We start from the raw sequence: 15,134 nt of genomic DNA, 5'->3' as shown, positions 1-15,134 counted from the left end.
CTGGGGAACTCGTCAGCACACGTATCTAAAATGACTTCCCTTCCCACTTACTGTGTCTAAAAATCGACAGCGACATAACAGGCATATCTGCTTATGCAGATATGTCCTCGCATGTGATATAATGCACCCTGCTTTTGGCCTGTGGGTCTGCTGTAGGGGTGATTTACAGATATCCCATGAGGTGGTAGGGGATCTGTCACACAGGGATATGTGACAGGTTGTGTTTTCACTTTTGTCTGCACCAAGACACGTAGCTGGCAATGGCAGCGCTGTGTATGTTTGGTGAGGGGTCCCTTAGGGTGGCACGATTCGAGCTGCAGCCCTTAGGGACCTTCTATGACACCAGGCCCTTGGTACCAGGGGTACTATTTACTAGGGCTCAAATAGTATGCTAAAGGTTGTGACAGTTGTGAGAAACAACTGTACAATTTAGGAAAAGAGATCTGGCACTGGGGACCTGGTTAGCAGGATCCCAGTGCGCTTTCAGTCAAAATCACATCAGATGCCAGACAGAAAAGTAGGGGCCAACCATGCCAGAAAGGGTGTTTTGCTACAGCATTTATAATTCTAAATCTGCAGAACCCTCCAGTGGATCTTGTTTATTGTGGTGTCTAAAAATGCAGTCTGTTTTTATAAATCAGTGTCTGATTTCTTTAGTGTCTAGTCATTTTCTTCTTTAATTGTTTTGGTGCTGTTTAAATGTTTTACACGTATTCCTTTGTATAAGTCTTCCTGGTCAGAGCCACATTACCCAGGGGTGTGCTGAAGATTTGGCAAACAAAACTTAAAGGTCCTAAAGGGGATGGTAAGTGAATTACACAGGGATTTTGCACAATCACACCATATATTACACCACATTTCCTTATAGTTTGCAACATGTACCCCATTTATCATACCCCAATTGGACCTTAATTTGGTCCTGACGTTTTGTATGGACTCCCTATTTGAGCCCCTTCATAGCTGTTCTCTAGGATGTCTGACTATTATGACTGTCTTATTAACCAGGACTCTTCAGGACACTGACTCTTAAGACAGTCTATATTGGCAAGGAGTGTCTTTGTGATTCTAGCTCTTTCATTTAATACAGCAACTTCAGCTGGGATAAACTTGTTCTTTGGACCTGTGTTTCCTCCTTCCCAAGGTGGTGACTCCATTCCAAGTCAGCCAAGACATCACAGTGCTGACATTGTTCACTCCATCCCATCCTGGTAAGGAACAGGAGAAGCTACATCTGTTGGATCAGAAAAGTCACTTTCTTTTTACATTGATCGTATTGAAGACCACTAGGTGGAGATAACCTCTGTCTGTTTCACAGGGATGAAAAAAGGCAGGACTTTGCAGAAGAGAACCATGCTTTGATGAATTGTGCTTTGCATCAAAATCTGTTATTCAATAACATATTCACTATTCAAGAAGCAGCCCCCTGATCCCTTGATGGTTTGTACTTTGCATCAAGATCTACTATTCATTAGTCAAGAAGCAGCCAGCTGAGAGAATGTGGCCCATTCCACCAGGGCCAAGGCTGCTGCTTATGCATTGGCGTACAGAGTACCTATCATGGACATCTGCAAAACTTGCAGGTGGGCGTCACTCCACACAATCACTTACTACTGCTTTCACAGTAGTCTGTCAAGATGGGCATTTTGCCTGTTCGGTCTTCTAGGATTTCCTGGTTTATGCTGGTGCGCAGATCCACCTTCAAGGAACTATTGCTTAGATATCTGTTCTAAGGTAAGGAATCTGTGGCTAGAAATCTCTATCAGAAGAACGAGTGTCTTACTTTTGGTAACTATTTCTGGTTGAGACTCTATCTAACCGCAGATTCCTCACTTGATTCTCCCTGATCTGTGAAATGAATTCTTCACCCTGAAGCGGCTGTTAGATTCTGCACACTGGTCGTATATCATTCAGTTGTGGCTCTGCATTTTGTTGAGCAGAAATAATAATGAAAGAGCTGATGTCCGTGCACCCCTATATAGACACATGCACGTCACTTCTCACACAGATGATGTTCTAACCGGTCTGCATCGGTATCGCATCAAGACATGATCTTGGTCGGGCTGAGATGGATTTGGCTCAGAGTTGGAGAGGACTATAAGGATAGAGTTGTCATATGGCAGTGTTTGTACCAGAGTGGGTTTTGGTGGTGTTATGGAATTCATCTCTGGTGTCAGATGAAAGCAGAAAGAGGTTTTAGAGTTGTGGGTGGCACTGAAGGCAGTCCAGGTGGTGGTATGCCGACTAGAGGGCTCTAGCTGGGATCCTTGGGACCTGAAGATACACCAGAGAGAACCAGAAGTGTGCCAGAAGTTCACAACATGGACTCTTTGAAGGTCTCGATCTGTTGTGATGTCGCCTATAGACCATGAAACCAGGGATGCATTGGAATCAGTGATTCAGTGGGGGACTGAGAGGAAGAATGTGAGGCACCCTGACGTTCTCACAACTTCATAATTTGATAGTGTTACAGGACTGGGACAAATCGCAGTTAGCCTTCTTGTGCATCTGCTTTGATTTCGATTTATGGGAAGACTTGGACCTTTACGACTACCCGTTATGTGAACGTCTTTGAGAGAAGGACCATGTTTGCACCGTTCAATTCAGACTGGTGCCAGACTTCCAAAGCTTTTTTGAATGTTAGGTGACCAACAGCTTTGTATTCCTGGATCACCTTTGGGTGCCAGGACAGCAGGGTTTCAGTGAATGGTTGGGCGTAACCGTACTGAAGATTTTGGTGCACCCACTTCTCCAAAGTTGTGGCTTACTATTGGGGTAGTCAGTGCACTGATGCCCAGGTTGCTGTGAAGGCATACTAAAGGGGTTTGGGGGCTATGGCTGCTGTTGGAATGGAGGACTCAACAGATCTCTGGCCTTGGGTCCCACACTGCTTGTTGAAGCCGTGACCACAAAAGGACTGGGAAATCTGCTGGCCAGTGGCTGGGTTTAGAACTACATGGCTGGTAGCCCCTACGTTAGCCACAGAAGGAGCAAAAAGAAGAGAACTCCTGGTGTGGGGCTGTGGTGAGTCCCAGCAACTCCTTAGATTCCCCTATTCCTGATTCAGCATTATCGCCAAACAGGAAAGTGCTGTCAAGGGGCATGTCCATAAGGGATGCCTTGACATCCCTCGAGAAGTCAGTCAACCCCAGCCAAACGTGGCAATGGAGCACCATAGTTAAGCAATGACTGTGCCGTGCGAGTGTGTTGTATCCAGTCTGCATCATATTGTGAACTTTGTTGCATTTCACCGTAACCAGTATCCTTGGTCAGGCTGACTCAAACCTACTCCGAGACCATGGGCAGCACTTGCACTCAAAGTCCCATACTGTGTGGCTATACTGGCCCAATAGGCATGTGGTCTTCACTGACCGCAGTGCAAGGCTGGTGGAAAAGAAAATCCTTTTTTTAAAAGTATCGAGCCTTTTGGATTCCCTGTGTGGTGGAGTGGTAGGGAAAGTGCTAGGATGAACTTTGGATGTTGAGGTCTGCACTATCAGGCTCTCAGGGGTGTGGTGCTGGGTGAGGAAAGCTGAACCCCCAGAAGCGGGCGGACAGGAAATTGTCCTGGGCTGGGGGACATCTGGTGCCCACTTGGCACCAAGGGTGAACCCGCTAGTGTAGACCTACTTGAACTACTTGCCAAACTTGTGGGGCCCAAAGGCACTCGAGGGGTCTGGATGCTTAAATATGAGGTGCTTAGCCTCATAAAAATGAGTTAAGCATGGGGTTGCTCTGGCTTCAGGGAAGCATGAGGGGGCACACATGCAGGCTCCACAGGGGAGGTGCTGTAGCTGTGCAGAGACGTGTGGCATTGTTCCTGCACCTTATCCGAAAGGCTTGGACAGGCAAGGCCAAGCCAAAGAAAGTGTTGAATACTTGGAATTTCTTATTTGAGACTTAGCTAACTGTGATTTGGACATTGACAATGACTGACTGGATCAATTACAAGAGCGGAGCACCCTTCCCTGTTCATTCTGACTGAGATAGAACCAAGTCTTTTCCTTGAAGCAGCATCTCAGCCATTTAGCAACTTTTCAGCTCTGACTCTGATGTAAGCCAATCAACTTTTCGAGATGACAGTGGTGATAAAGGGGAGTATTTTCTCCAGCATTACAGTGAGGATAATTTATATCTGGATTTGTAGGATGCCACTATGTTAGACATTGCTCTGAATACTGGATTGTTTTCACCCTGGACCAACACAAGAAGAGAATTAGCTATGAGATATTGATCAGAGGATTTGGACTTCGAACTACCAACCAGGCTAATCACAACCAGCATACTAACGGGTGCTTTGACACAAAGAACATAGGGTGTCTCTGGTATGAGTAAATTCAGAAGCAGAGGCCCTCATGTTTCATCATTGGGCTTGCTCCACGTCAGACTGGCGCTGCAGTGTCTGACGGGACCCTAGTGGGGGCCTCTTTGCCAGAAAGCTCAGAAAAGACAAAGTACAGGAAAAAAGGCTGGAGAGAAAAAAAATAATGAAATTTGCTCAGTCACTCCCTTAAATGACCACATTTATTAGTATAAGGAGGTGCTGGTCAAAATTAAAAACACATATAGAGTTAAGAAATGAATGGTCCTTCACTCTAACGTACGAATGGCCTAAGAGCAATTACTCTAGAGTGGCAAAAGTAATTGCTGCACAGTGCCCCCTCTACAAAGAGACAGGTTTATTGCCTGGTTTGGCAACTGTAATGGCAACCCATTACAGGCCATTCTATCAGATATTTTGTCATTTGTTTTATTCTTGGCCAGCAAGGACGTGCTGTAGGTACCATTAAAGGTTGTCAAACGTTTTTGCCCTTTTGAGGTTTGCAGGGGCGGCTGTTATATTTTCAATTATCTGTTGTGGTAAAGTTTCTAAAAGGTTTGACTCTTTTTTTTTTTTTTACTCTCAAACAATTTGTTAATGCCTCAGTGCAGTCTTAATTTGGTTATCACATTCCTAATTCAAACCCATGCTCAACTGTCAATTACGTCTCCTCACTGTGAAGACATGTCGTGTGAGCAAACTATAAGCTATCCTGGTGCAGTCACCTTATACCACCTTTTTTCCAGACAAAGTGGTGCTGCCTGCCAAGGTAGCGTTTGTCTAAAGTTGTTACTGCATTGCACATCGGACAATCCATCACTCTTTCAGTGTTATTTGCCACACCTGAACTTAAAAAGTGGAGGAGAGACTTCTTCCACTGGACCTTAAAAGTATTTTGAGTATCTATATCAGTTGCACCAAGCACCCTTAGGTGGACTATCAAAATCATGTAGGGGTCTCTTGGACAAAAAAAATTAAGGTTGTGAGGAAAAGTCCTCTGCATCAGAATCTGCTAACCACTGGCCAAAAAGCAACTTCCGGATGGGTGAAAGGCCCTTTCCACCAAGACCAAGGCTGCTACAACTTGTCTGGCATGCAGAGTTTGTCCTTGACATCTGTTAGGTTGCGACTTTGGTGTCAGTACAAACCTTGACTGTCAAGTCCAATGGGAAGGACATTTTTCTCAATCAGTTCTGCACCTATTCCTCAGACCCACCACCTTTAGGGAAGTACAGCTTTCTTATCTATTCTAAATGAGAGGATTCTGCAGTTATGAAGTATCCATCATAAAAACAACTTAATCAGTAATGCGCTTTATGATTGATACTCTAACAATAGATACCTCAGTGCCTTCCCTCCTACCCTGTCCTGTGGATTGTAGGAGGCTGGCTTAGTACATGGTGTACCCCTATGGGTGCGGCACCCTGTACTGAGTCCAGGCAACCCTTAGTGATAGTGTAGGATGTTCTAGATAACAAGAGCTCTCAAAGGTTAACTTTGGAGAGCTGCTCAGGCTTATCTAGGAGGGTGTAGAACAGTTGCAAATACCACATCAGTCTGTCAGTGATGTACACACAGGAAAGAGCCACACCAGTGTTAGACATTTTATAAAATATTTATTGTAACACACTCACTAAACTAACTTTGGTATATATCCTAACCAGAGATATGAATGGACAAAAATATACTTAGAAACAGGTAAGTAAAAGCATAAAATAACATGCGGCCCTATTTTTCAGGGCGGGGGCAAGCCATATACTAAAAAACAGAATGCAAAAATCACTACCAACCCACACTATCACCCAAGGACCTTTTAGGACTGGGAAAGTACTGAAACACCAAAGATAAGTAGATAGGATTCCCCAGGCGCCCGTTTGCAGAGTTGCAGCTCTGGGTAAGTGTCCATAAAGTAACATAGGGAAGTCATGCTTGGATTCTTCGAGTTCTGGGACCTTTCCCAGAAGACCCCGGGGGAAACTTGTTGGGACAAGAGAGGTTAAAGAGTGCTCCCACCTGTAGATACCCAGAGAAGTGGAGTACTTACAGCAGGGAGCCCAGGTGCATAGGGCTGAATTTGTGTTGGAACCTCCCGTTGAAGGTAATGGGGGACCTCAGGTGTCCAGCTGCTGTCGCAACCCGTGGACCAGGTTGGTGGAATACAAGCGTGGGTTCTAGAAGAAGAGGACCTGAGTAAAGAGGGGGCAGAGTCCAGACCACTCAGGGGGTGCCTAGGCGGTGCAATGGGCAATGCCCACCCTTCTTGGTGGTGTTTTCCTGTACGACGGTGGATGAAGATGTACAGCTGTGGAGTCCAGGTTATGCAGGAAGATCCCAGGAGTTCATCACAAGCTGTCCCATGCCAGTTGTCGAGTTGTAGAGGGGTAATTGGTCATAGGGATCCCCAACAAGCCTTGGAAAATGCAATAAAGTGTTGCATGGAGTGATGTAGAATTTTGGGAACAGGTATTGTCCAGGAGTCTCTACCTTTGCAGGTAAGTCATGGCCAGTGCTCAGCAAGGAGGAGATGCAGCAGGAATCGGTGGAGCCCCCAGCAGGACCCTCTAGCAGCAGGCACAGGGAGTCGCAAGGAAGCTTCAGCAGCAGGGCAAAGAGGGATGGGAACATTGCAGGGAGGACGTTGCTCTTGGAGCTATGTAGTTCTGGAGGCTCGGGCTTCTTGGAGCTAGGAGGTCACCGGACTCGATCCAACATGCCTTGGCAATGAGTAACAGACACAGGGCACAGCAATTCCGGCCAAGAAGCTCCAACGAGGGACATCAAACTTCTCAGTTGCAAATAGGACAGGTCAAACCCTTGGAGAGCCACAGAACCACAACCTGAGTTGTTGAGCCTTGGAGAGTCTGTGGGACATCTAGATCCACAAACCAGTCGTTGACTTTGAGGTGCCTGCGGATGCAGTGGAGGGACTCCTTCACTTCAAGGTTGATTCCTTCTTGCATTCCTATGTGCAGGCAGAGTCCTTGTGACTCCGGAGGATGCACAGCCACGGACGTTGCAGAAGTCTTGCAGAACTTGTGAACAAAGTTGCAGTAGGAGGCCTCCTCCTGGTTGTGTCTGTCTCTCAGTCCAAGCAAAGACCAGCAGAGGTTCTGGTGTCCAGATTGCAGATGGATCTTGAACAAATCTAGGGTCCCACCCTCAGGGAACCCTTATCGCAGGAAGGGGGTTGAACTCTGTGCATTGACCCACCTATCAGAGAGATGTCACCCAGCTAGACTAACCAGTTAGATGCTCCCTGGGGACTCTGCTCACCTTATGTCTAAGAAGGCAGAATAAAGAGCCCACCTGGCAGAGCTCTGTGCACCTCCCTAAGGGAGGAGATAGACAGAGGGGTGGTCACTCCCCTGTTCTTCGCAATGTTTTGTGCCTGAGTGGGATCTGGGGGCTCCTGCTTTTATTCAAGGAGGGCACCAAATGTGCCCTTCAAAGCCCCAACCCAGTGACACCTATTTCTAATGAAGAGGTGGTCACACCTCTCCTGTACAGGAAATCTTTTGGTCTGCCTTCCACTGCCCGAGTTAGGCTCAGCACCAGGATGGCAGAACAGTATCCGGGTTCGGCAGCAGAACGGGCTGACATGCAGACCCTGCAAGGCTGTACCAATAGACATGGGGGATCCCCCAGGGAACCCCCAGAGTGCATGAAATCATGCAGCTAGCACTTGAATCAGTGTAGTTGCATGATTCCAACATGTTTGATACCAACCATACCTAGGTTCGGTGAAGCAATTATGTCATTGGACATAGATAGTGACCTATGTCCAGTGCACGCATAAAATGGCATCTCCACACTCACAAAGTCCAGGAAAATGGAACTGGAGTTTGTGGGGGCACCTCTGCTAGTGCTGGGTGCCCTCACACACAGGTACCTGCACCCTGCCCTCTGGGCTAGGAGGGCCTGCCGTAGGGTTGACTTACAGTGACCTATAGTGAAAAGGGTGCATGCACCCTTTCACGCAGGCTGCAATGGCAGGCCTGCAGATACACTTTGCCGGTTGACCAATGTCCACTACATACCTTAAGATGGCTTCCTCACACTTACAAAGCCCAGAAAATGGAGTGTGGAGTTTGTAGGGGCACCTCTGTTCATGTAGGGATGCCCTCACACTGAGAACCATGAGCCCTGCCCTTGGGCTGAAGGGCCTACCTTCTGAGTGAGTTATAGGGTCATAGTGCAGTGACCATGATATAAGGTAAACCTTATACTTGGAGTGGAAGGTGCATGCACCATTTCACACAGACTGCAACTGCATGCCTGTAGTCGCAGTTTGCATGGGCCACCATGGGTGGCACAATACATGCTGCAGTGAATGGTGTACCAATGCCCTGTGTACTAAGCACCATGTACTAGACACTTACATGGGTGCACCAATATGCCAATTGTGAGGTGTTAGTTAGTTACCAATTAAATATAGGTGCGAGAACACAGACACTGGGGTCCTGGTTAGCAGGTTCTTGGTGTACTACAGTCCAAACATGCTGATACCACGCAAAAAGTGGGGGTAACTAGGTCAGAACAGTGCTACTTTCCCACATGGACTGGTCTGCTTTCCAGACTGAAAAAGGTCCCAACCTAGGTATTTGCACAGCATTATTGCTGATTATTGTTAGGCTGTGCATTCAAGGGCTCAGTCGAGCAAGAAACTGACATCATCGCACATGGGTGACACTCACATGCAGCTCCCTACCAGGGTGTAACGAAGTGGGCACAGAGCTGCAGAAGGAATCTGTGGGTTAGATAGAGTACACACTAGGAGGGAAATTACCGAAGGTAAGTAACTTTTTGTACTTTCCAGTATCTGACATTCCCTTCCTACTTCACATTTATTTTGATTATTACCTCCCACACCTCCTCTTTCTCACCTACCATTTTAATGTATCATCTTAGAACATGGATTATCAGGTACACTGGTGAGTTTGTTGGATTTAAACTAAAGTGCTATGCATAAAATGTTATGGCTATGCTGTGGTAAAAACAAGAAAGTAGAGAATAATAAAAGCTGGAGGCTGGTAGTTAAAAAAAAAAAAAAAAAAAAGAACGAATTACAAACAACCTCTTTGTTTCTCCTCATAGAATATCGGTTGAAGAAAGAAGAAGAAATAAATCATATTAAACAGGCATATGAAAAAAGTATAAATAATGAGAGGACGCTGAAAACACAGGTATGCAATTTGTACTTATATCATGTATATATATTTCTGTCAAGAAGAGTTTTTTTTTTTTTTTTTAATTGTAGGCTGGGTAAAATTTGAGTGATTTCAGTGATAAATGCATTTGTTGTGCATGGAATAAATACAAAAGGTAAGATGCTTGTATAAAAATGTATGTTGCTGGCGAACATAGTAACCTAAATAAAATCAGTAGCGTTTATTGATAATCCTAATACATTATTTCTGTTTTAAAGCCTTAATTAGAAGCTCTAATTAAAAGCCTCTTTCTTTCTTCTGAAATGCATTTATGGCCTAGAGGGACTGGTTAAAAAACATATGTTACAAATTGCTGGTGAGGTAATGGATATTAAAAATCCTGAGGAGCACAGTCTGTTATGAATATTCTACTGGGGCTGCAGCAGCAGTTCTAATAAGAGCATCTCCATTCTAGTGTGTTGTAATGGAATTGTTCCTTCCAGAGGCAATTGTTTCTGCAACTGATAGCACCGGAACTTGTTGTGGATAGGACAGACTGAAAAAGATGTCCTGAAAAACGAGTTGCACAGCAGATTAGGATCCATTATAGCCAGCATTTACATCCAGTGCTTGTCCAACTCCATCTATCTACATCTTTCATTTTCTGAAGAAATTCTTTGAGAGGGAAAGATCTTTCATCATCTTCCTGAAGATGGCTACTCCTTGGATCTTCTATGCTTTTTTCTGTGATTATAAAGCGAGGAAAAAGGAGTGTTTCTGTTTTTTATGCTATTTGTTTATATGGGATCTCTTCTGTCGTGATTTTAATGGTATTAAGTACGTGTTTGGAAGCAGGCTCTTGAAGGTCTGAGATTTGCTCTGTCTGCAGAGGCCAATCCTTATACAACTTTGAAGATGTGAACTGTGGGAGTGATCTCAGGAGCGTTGAATGGAAAATAAATCTACATGAAGGGAGGAGATTGTTCTCCTGCTTAAAACCTGTATAATGTAATTGATTAAGAGATGTTTGTTGTGTGAAATAAAGCAATTTTTAAAAACCTGCAGAGGTTGAAAATTGAAAAGTCCATATCTTGCAAAAAGCTAGTGGCCCACACTCCTACAAAGCAAAATAGCAAAATCCCTCACGCACTGTTAAAAAGCAATGTTGGTATAGGAGAAAATTGGAAGGTCTGCATCCCTTGTACAAACATGACTAAATAATGTTAAAAACAAGCATTTGCAATGCAACGGGTCTCGCGTTAGCTCGTGTTAGAGCTGATAGCGTTGTAAACTCCTAACCTGACTTTTCACTGGTAATGAAACCTATCGGCAAAAGTGCATTTATATACTAAACGGAAAAAGTGCAATTAACTGTGTAACAGGGTCGATATTATGCAAAGTGCTTGACTTCTGCCAAGCGAGATTGTGCTGGGAAAATAGAGAAAAAGTAGTCCACGAGCCGGACGGAAAACAGCGAGCCTCGCATGTTTTCTGTACTTGGTCGATGCGCTCGAGGAGGGCTATCCACCGGAAAAGGCATGACGTATGCATGCCTTCCACTAATGAAATCAAGCAGATTCTAACAGGCAAGCCCACGAACCAATGACAGACACTGACGTGACGTTGACGGGGCCCCGAGCCCTTTTTAATAACTAAAGCGTCTCGCTTAGCGAAATACATGCACATGCGACGCAGGCTCGACCCTAAAAAAGGGGTAGTTAAGGTGTTGGTCTATGTTCAAGGCTTCTTGAAGGGGCTGAAATCCGATTGACTTCAGTATTAACTTGAGCAGTTAGAAGCAGCAAAGACAAAAGACTCAAATACTTTTTGGAATTTGAGAAACTCATTGCATGGGGATGCCAAGAAGCTGTAGCTACACATGAGTATTAGAAACAGATAGGTGGTATTCACAATGTTTATATTTGAATGCCAGTAATAATCTGCAGCTAGCAGTTATTGATTTTTTAGCACTTTATTCTAAGGCTGCACCACTGACACAACCATTTATGCCACTCATGTTGGAAGAAACAGCCTGGCTATCTACAGCCAAGAATGCAGCGGATGCCTTGGTCTTGATAAAATGCCTACATGTGTGTAGAAATCAGAACTCAATTGCAATTACTTTTATTACTAATCAATGTTATGTAAAGGGGTTCTGTTCCACTTCTGTGGCAAGGTGCAGAAACTCTGGCTATTTTTTATTTTTTTTAAATGACGTTTCTGGGATACTGAAGACTGTTGCTGAATTGACTTTTGGTGAGAACTGAGGCTCCAGCAGTGACAAACATTCCTTGTATAAATAATATGCTTTACTTTGTGCTAATGTGCATTGTGCAAAATAAAATTAAGTGGTAGGACATATCAGAAGCACGAGACCTTCTGTTTGGCCTTAGTCCAACCACTAGCTGTAAAGGCTCTAAATTATCAAGTTTGTTATGTCCTTCTGTCCTTGGTGAACCCAGAAAAAAACATTCTTGAAAAATCAGTTCAGGCTCCTGTAGAGTTCTCCTAATGTTCTGTTACACTTTTAATATAGCTGTAAAAACAATGAATTAGTGGTGTGACTTGGACCATTGTTATGTTGGATGCATATATTAAACTGTTTTTATTATTTGGATGGAGGACTATCTAAGGAACTCACTAATAAGGGAGTTAGAACGTAAATGTATACTGAGGCTTTTTGTCCAAGAAGATATGTTGTCTCCTTTGCATTGATCTCTGTGAGTACATTCTGATCTCTGTAAATTGCAACCAAGAGTTGATCTGAACTTAGTTCTAGTGTTGAAAGATAGAGAATGGGAAGGCTGACTGTCTTAGCTATTGTTCAAGGCTGCTGAAATGTTTGAGCAATAATTGGAGTGTATAACGAAATAGATGTCAAAGACCTTCTTGATAAAAGTTTGTATAGGCATTCAACTTTTTGCCACCAATACTCAATCATGGACATAGTTGTGAGAAGAATCATTCCTGTAGGTGTAATGGAACAGAGATGTAATTTCTATTCTTCTACCTGAAACTAGCATAAAAAAATAAACTTGTTACCAGTACTGATGATCTGAGGCACACCACATTACTAGGTACCCATTGGAGTATGTAAATCTGGTACTGAGGAACATATGATCTTTGCTACTTCTAGGTATTCAGTCTCTGCACAGAATGCACGATCGAGGTGTATTAAAAATGATTTAGTGAATCCAGCCCAGTATGAGCACAGTCATTGGGAATTTTAAGCTATAGTGGCATTTTCCGATGTGTTGTAATTTTCTAACATAAGGGATGCGATGCCATATGTTGTTGTACTTACTTTTTTAGTCCTAAAATGGATTTTGCAGTTGGTGGCAGCACTAAATCTGTATTTAATTGATGTTTATATGTTTTAATGATTTTTATTATTATTCATAATTAGCATTTTAGTAAATAATAGCGGCATGGATACCTTCCTAAACATTATTCATGTTAGGTTGTACCTACTGTTTGTTTATATTTTTCTCTTGCGCCGACTAATCTTTAATGGTGTCATAGTGCACATTGGAATAGTTACAATGTATAAGCACTTTGGGTTTGTTACATTCTTTTGCTGATGCTTCCTGTTGCACTGAAGCAAGATGGGCAGTTTTTGCTAAAAAATTATTCGACCAAATGCAGACAAAAAAACGATATGATGCACCCATCACACATATTGTGTGCCTTTTTTCTGTGAATGAGCAACCTGTCACCCTGGAACCCACCTCCAGCTCTGCTTAGGGTCACCTGCTGCCTATGTTCCATGAAAGTTTCCATAAATCAGAAAGAGTTTAAGGACATCACCTAAGAGCATTAATGTGTGTTAAGAGTAATTATTACGGCACATGTTTACTCTTGATTGTGCATAATTTTTTAGAACACAGAAAAATGCAAACTACATAACACTAAGTAAACCGACATGAATGAAATGAAGGAGAGAATGGGTAATACATGGATACTCAGTATTGTCTTGTCTCTGTGGAAACCACTAGAGTGAAGTCAAGTAGTAGTCTGGCACTGCTTAAGTAAGAACGCTTCCAAAAAAGTAATTACATTTAAAAGGTAGGGCAGCTGTCACCACCTCCACAGGCAGGGCAATTGTGGTTTGTAAACATGCAGTCTGCATCAAGCAGCTATGTATCGAAAATACAGGAGTGTTATTTGGGGTGAGACAGCTTCATAAACTGGTACATTTTGGCGACGATCAAAGAGCTTCTCGGGGGAGGTCAGCTGTGGCTTGTAATTTATGGACAGTTTTATGGCCACTCCAGCTGCGCAAGAATCTTCAATTCAGAAAAAGATTGTTACTAGGAAATTTGAAAACCCAGATTATGTGACTTGCTTTAGGTATCCAGTAGAGTGCCAGATAACCTCTGACTGACTAGTTCAGTGATGTTTCTCAGGACCTTTTACGGGACATCAAAGGCCTCTTGACAGCTAACTGTCCATTGTACCTTTTTAGGCATATATTTGGACGTGAGATCATCCAAGGGGGTCACAATGGAGCCATACCCTTTTACAAATCTCCTGTAATACCCAGTCAGGCCTTGAAAGGCTCTGACCTGAATCTGGGTAGTTGGAGCAACCCAATCCAAGATGGTTTGGATTTTGCTCTGTAGGGGCTAACCTTGGCCTCCACCTACCAGGTGGCCCAAGTAAACCCCTTTGATCTGTACTATCTGGCATTTTGTAGCCTTGATAGTGAGGCCTGCCTTTTTCAAAGCCCCAAGTACACCTCTGAGGTGGACCAGGTGATCATGCCAGGTGGTGCTAAAGATAGCATTATTTTCAAGATATGCTGCACTTAAGTTTTCTAGGCCTGCCAGAACTTGATTCACCAACTTCTGGAATGTGGCAGGTGCATTTTTCAGACCAAAGGGCATCACTGTGAAGTGATAGTGCCCACCCAAGTGGAAAACGTTGTTTTAGGCTTAGCAGCATCAGTCAATCTGATGTGCCAAAAGCCTGCAGTTAACTCAAAAGTGCTGAGATGCTTGGCTGCAGCCAAATTATCTATCAACTCATCTGCCCTGGGTGTAGGATGGGTATCAGTCTTAATGACTGCATTGAGGCCCCTGGGAATGAGGCTTTGGCACAAGTACTGCTCGACTAGCCCAAGGGCTGTCTGAGGGCTCAATAAGCCCTAACTCCAGCATCTTTTGAACTTCTGCCCTTTTACAATCTCGGACATGGTCAGGCTGCCTGTAGATTTTACTCTTTACAGTTAGGCTATCACCTGTGTCCATATCATATGCAAACCTGTTTGGTTGAATGGATGTCAGGGAAAAGTTCAGAGACCTGACTGAGGACTTGTCTGTAGTCAGCTTGTTGTTCAGAGAAGCAATCTGCAAGAACTACCCCATCCACTGAACTATCAACAGGGTTGTCTGAGAGAAGGTCAGGGAGAGGGTTACTCTCTGCTTCCTGCCCTTCATCAGTGGCCGTGAGCAAGCTCATGTCTGCCCTGTCACAGTAGGTTTAAGGCTGTCCAAATGAAGCATCCTGTGGCGGCTTCTTGGAGTGCCCAGGTCAACCAAATAGCTGACCTCACCTTTCTTCTCTACTATTGTGTTGGGGCCAATTCAGGAGTGCTCTTGGGGTCACACGTTCCAAGACCCACATTTTCTGTCCTGGCTGGCTGATAAACTGTCAGCACAGCCTTTTGG

The 15,134-nt window shown here is 44.1% G+C and overlaps 1 protein-coding gene across 1 annotated transcript in view; it reads left to right on the top strand.

Annotated features, from left to right (window-relative positions):
* Positions 1-15,134, top strand: part of ROCK1 (Rho associated coiled-coil containing protein kinase 1) — a 1,374,854-nt gene that overhangs the window by 1,135,116 nt on the left and 224,604 nt on the right. Inside the window, exon 25 of the mRNA XM_069219991.1 lies at positions 9,413-9,501. Coding sequence (XP_069076092.1) covers positions 9,413-9,501 — 89 coding nt within the window. The remainder of the gene's footprint in view (positions 1-9,412; positions 9,502-15,134) is intronic.

This window comes from Pleurodeles waltl, chromosome 2_2, assembly GCF_031143425.1.
Source record: "Pleurodeles waltl isolate 20211129_DDA chromosome 2_2, aPleWal1.hap1.20221129, whole genome shotgun sequence".
Lineage (NCBI taxonomy): Eukaryota > Metazoa > Chordata > Amphibia > Caudata > Salamandridae > Pleurodeles > Pleurodeles waltl.
The sequence above is the reverse complement of the archived record's forward strand: the minus strand, read 5'-3'. Positions and strand labels throughout refer to the sequence as shown.